The following is a 5,006-nucleotide window of genomic DNA, read 5'->3' on the forward strand; positions in this document are numbered from 1 at the left end:
ATCTTAAAATGACTAACAGAACAAGCCCTAAACAAGAATCTAGAGTGGTGCATGAGTAATAGGCCCAAACAAAATTTAAAGGAAAATGCAATTTGTAATGAGTTGTCAAGGCTGATTAATCTAAAGCTTGAATATTTGATATTATTATGTATAAATATTTTTCCCCATCAATAGTTTGGGTCACATTTCATGATCCATCATTTAGATGACATAGTAAGAGAAGATAAAATATTTGCATAGTCAAATTGAGAAATGTTCAAGATAATATTGTGGATTGTGAAAAATTTATTGTCTTTGGTATGAATCTATCAATAACCAAACAATTAACTTGAGCAATAGAGATGTGACCTAATACATGACATTGTTAGGAAATAATGCTTCATATCCACATACATTTAATCCATTTTATACATAACCCATGAGAGAAAAACATGCATACAAGCTTACAGAATCACCATTATGCAAAGATCAAATAGAAAAACAACAAGATAATGCAAGGTATACCCTAGGAAAACCTTCATGATGGAAAAACCTAGCCTCTAAAAGCATTCCTACTCCATCATATTAATTAGCCATAAAGCAATAAAAAACTCATAGAGTTACAATGAATACCCTCAAACCATCTAGTCATCCAATGTATTCCCATGTGTCCATGCATGAATTCACAAATCCCATGCCATACTCTACAAATGCAATCCTCCAAAGGACTCAATACAATGACATCCCAAAACCACTTGCCAACCTTAACCACTAAACATTTGCTTGCTTTAGAACAAAAGTTCACACAAATACAACTAGTGGTAAAGTAAAACCATGTGCCAAAAAACCATGTGACTAAAACCATATGCTACCTAACCATTGACACCACATTTAATTTTGGGTACTAAGTTTTTCTCTTTTTAAATATCTTTTCCCAATATTAAATAATTAAAATATAATTTGGCTATGTTATAGTATAATATCACAGTGGCCCTGAGAATATTTTAAAGGAATCTTTGCATGTTGCACATCCATGTGCAATAGCACATGTAAGTGATAAAATATCACAACTATAATCATTATTATGCAAGGTGTACAACACATATTTCCCAGTATGAAAATTTTATGTCATTGATATGAAGCTATCAATAACAACACAATTAACTTGAGTAATAAAGATGTTATCTAAGACATGGTATTTAAGATAATTAAATACAAATTGAAGTGTACTTAGCTCTTGATATGAGGCTAGAGTATGAAATGTGAAGATTTGTGAAAATTGGTTTGCCATGATATAGAAGAATAAGAACCTTAGATTCTAGGTACACATTGAGATTTTCATATGTTGATTTAATGATTCTAGATCAATCTTGTTCAATGCCAATTTTCAAGAAACCATTTATATGATCCCCAATACTTTTGCTCACATACCTTAATCCATCCTAATTCTTGTTGACTAGTGACGAGTGAGGATTGGTAGTAACTAGAAACAACTTATGAAGGTTGCTAAATGATAACGGTTCATATTCTTTTGAGTCGACCTCATCAAATGTATAACTTTACAACATAAACAAACAATTAAGAACCTAGGAAAGCATACAAGTCTATTCTTTAGTACTCAAAATCCATATGTTGCAAAGAGTGCTTATCATGCTAAAGTTGCTTGAATTATCTAGAATATTCCTAGATAATTTGTTTTAATATTCAAATGAAAATCTTCAAACACCAAGACAATAAATTGTTGCAAAAATATGAACCAGTTTAGCTACCAATGGTAAGTGGAAAATGATCAAAGTTGACAATTTAGATTTTTTATTGTTTAAATTATATGCTAGATCCACATGATGTGGGATTTCTCACACACATTGCAGAAATGACTTCAGATGACATTAGATCTTAGGATTAGGAGTAGACTTGTAGAAATATGAGCTAATAAATGAGGCAAATATGTGAGAATAATTGTAGATAAGTTAGGATCTAATCAAATGTGTGAGAACGTAAATGTAGATGAGAATGAATGAAGATGGATAGACATGAAAAAGTCAAACTTAATGCAAAAATGTGTCAAATATTGTAATTTATTGTATTGAGACAATCAAATGAAACGGGTTCAAAACTAAATAAAAATTAACTTGAATATGAAAATTTCATCATTACAAATATCTTATAAGTTGGATGCAACAATTATCCATATAAACAATACAATTGTTTTATTGTTTGTTTATATATATTTTTCAAATAAAGAGCAAATGCAGTTTAATTATAAGAGATACATATATATTTATAATTATATTAATGCTGTTTGTTACAAGATTAAATTTAAACAACATTGATACCTGCACTCCACTTATAATAAAACATATTTTTATATCTTACAATATAAGCCTTACATAAAATGAAACAATCAGAAATACATAAGAGTTGCAGTATATGCAATATAGAAAGCATTTTACAGACATTTTCAGAGATTCCTCGAAGGGGAGAATATAATTCTTTCCATAACATCTATGCTTCCTGGTATCATAGGTTCCATATCTTTTCTTTTTTCTGCTTCTGAAGATCATTTATTTCCCCCCTTTTTCTCGAAAGCTGTCGAATTTGCATTGCATAAAGTATTATAGGGAGCTATAATAGTCAAATATCACTTATGGTAACCTGTCTCATTGGAGCCTCATGCGCATAAATTGCCTGTACACAAGGAAATAGAACTTTAAAACAATATGGAGTCGAAAATACCATTATATAGAGGCTCAAAAATACAGCATATGTAGGATTGACAATTTCATTTAATGCTCTTAGTCGATTGTCTTATTAGAATTAGATTTGATATAAACACACATGCATACAGCATAGATGGAGTCATCTCCATGAAAAACTTAGATAAAAAACCATTTTGAAGAGGCTTAGATGAAGATAGCAACTCTGTTGCATGTTATTCTATTGAGTGTAATGGTTGGGAATGACACAAAACAATAGATATAATAAATGAGACTATTAGAAAACTATTAAGAATTTATGTAAGAATTTTTTTAATTTTTTCTTTTTCAATTTATCATGATGAATCATGGAGTTTGATTTGAAATGTCAAAAAATACTTCTGAACATTATATGTGCTTGTGCTCCTTCTACCTTAACTAGATAGTCTCTGTAGACTACTACTGAAGGCTAAGATCACAGATCCAAGTAGTTACTTAAAAGGAAAGGAGATCAATCTTAGTTCAGGACAAAGCAGGAAACACTTCAAAGAATCCTTAGCTTTGGGGACTCTGAGAATGATTACTTAAAAGCTATAACTGTGCAGGTTCATGATATATACTGCTAAAAAAGTATGAAAGAATTTCAACGAAACAAACTTTTAGACATACCCATTTTCCTTGTCGCCCCAGTTGCCAGAATTTTTGCCTCCGGAGCCCACCCCATTGTTAGGACTCGAGGATTTATAGTTGGGAATAGGCACTTCGCCTGCCTCAATACAGTTCAAATCATCTAACAGAACATCATAGTGCCTTTTCACTTCAGCAGCAGATTTCCCATCAACCATGGCAGCCACATTTTGCCAACGGTCAGGAGTCTCTTTGTCGTGAATAGCTAGGGCCCTTTCAAACAATTTATTTTGCTTGGCAGTCCACATTGATGTGGAATTTCTTCCAGATGAAGAACCTTTATCAGCCATTTTGTTAACTTGGGGTTCTAAGCAAACAAATTTAGGGAAGAACTTAAAAATACAATGTACTTCACTTTGATATGTTCTGCAGACCTTGGAGTAAAGCAGCTTTTGTAAAAGAAATTATAGAGGACTTACTTATAGCTCACAGAGAAGATTGTGAAGCAATTAAGATAAAAGTTAAAGGTAGTCTCTATGCCAGGTAGTTTAGAAATCATTCAAATTAAGGACTAAAACAAATATAAAACCTAAGGACTAAAACAAAAGAAAAGCTGCAAGACAAAGGACTAATAAGTCATGCCAAAATCTCTCTAAGTACCTTAAACGAGAACTAAGAACCAATTCAATAAGGTCATTCAAAATTTCAAACTAAAAAGTTGAAGACAGGAGATTTGATACAAGGAGCCTTCTGGGCTTTGAGGCTAAATTGCTACTGAGGTTCTAGTGTAGGGGAAGCTGTTTGCTTTGGGCACTATACTTGGCTAATCTGGATGTCCTTATAAATAGAGTGGAGCTTGGATTTTGTAATAGGGAGCCAGTTGTCAGAATCTACAGAATGAGTGACTCATCTCTATGCAGGCCACAGGATAAACTAGCGATCAGAATAAGAATCAAAAGAATATCAGAGTCTAGCGATCGGAATCCACAATCAGGATTCTCCTCTACCACTGTCAGCATTTCCCTCATTACCAGTCACAAAAGACAGCACTGATGATTAATAAAAGAGGGCAAAAGAATGAAAGCCCAGTAATACATATTATATGACTATCAAACTGCTTTAACCCACTTCATCATACGCCTGAAAGTGTTTTTCTATCAGAAATCAGGCTCTTAAGATTCTATTATGCCAATGGTTTGGCATGATGCATGGATCTAATTGGTTTTGTCTTTTTGTGGTTATATAATGCATGGTATATAGGGAAGAGAACCTAGTAGTTGTGCACCTTAACTTCGCGCTTCTCAAAATTGAACAGAGAAATTTCAAATCACTTCCTATTTTTTACACCAGCTTACTTGGCAAGTCTCCTGCTTATAACTAAGGTTTTAGGGCCACATCATCAAATGTGATGCCACATCGGTATGCTTTTTGCCAAGGTGTTAAAAAGAGCCCAAAAAAAGGTGAGAGCAATAGGTATGCAAAAGGAGCCCCAATACTTGTGCAGCTGATGTGGTAGCACATGATTGGTTGTATTTTACAACAAAGGGTATATTTCATTCAATTATTGGTACTCATTATCAGCAATAACAACTTTAAAGTTACAACTATTTGGCCGTGGCTATTCTGGGTCCAAAACAGACCTTTCGTATAGCGTGTTAGTGACAGGGTAGTCAATCATGACCGTTAAATGCAAAATCGACGGTG

General features: G+C 33.1%; 1 protein-coding gene across 1 annotated transcript; it reads right to left on the bottom strand.

Annotated features, from left to right (window-relative positions):
* Positions 1–2,321: 2,321 nt before the first annotated feature.
* On the bottom strand, positions 2,322–4,318 carry LOC131032903 (protein RADIALIS-like 3). The gene is made up of 2 exons (XM_057964004.2): positions 3,345–4,318; positions 2,322–2,667 (listed from the first exon to the last, which is right to left on the bottom strand). The coding sequence occupies exons 1-2, from the start codon at positions 3,650–3,652 to the stop codon at positions 2,640–2,642; spliced, it is 336 nt and encodes a 111-aa protein (XP_057819987.2). The 5' UTR covers positions 3,653–4,318; the 3' UTR covers positions 2,322–2,639.
* Between the last annotated feature and the right edge of the window lie 688 nt (positions 4,319–5,006).

The sequence above is a fragment of the Cryptomeria japonica genome, chromosome 4 (assembly GCF_030272615.1).
Source record: "Cryptomeria japonica chromosome 4, Sugi_1.0, whole genome shotgun sequence".
Classification (NCBI taxonomy): Eukaryota; Viridiplantae; Streptophyta; class Pinopsida; order Cupressales; family Cupressaceae; genus Cryptomeria; species Cryptomeria japonica.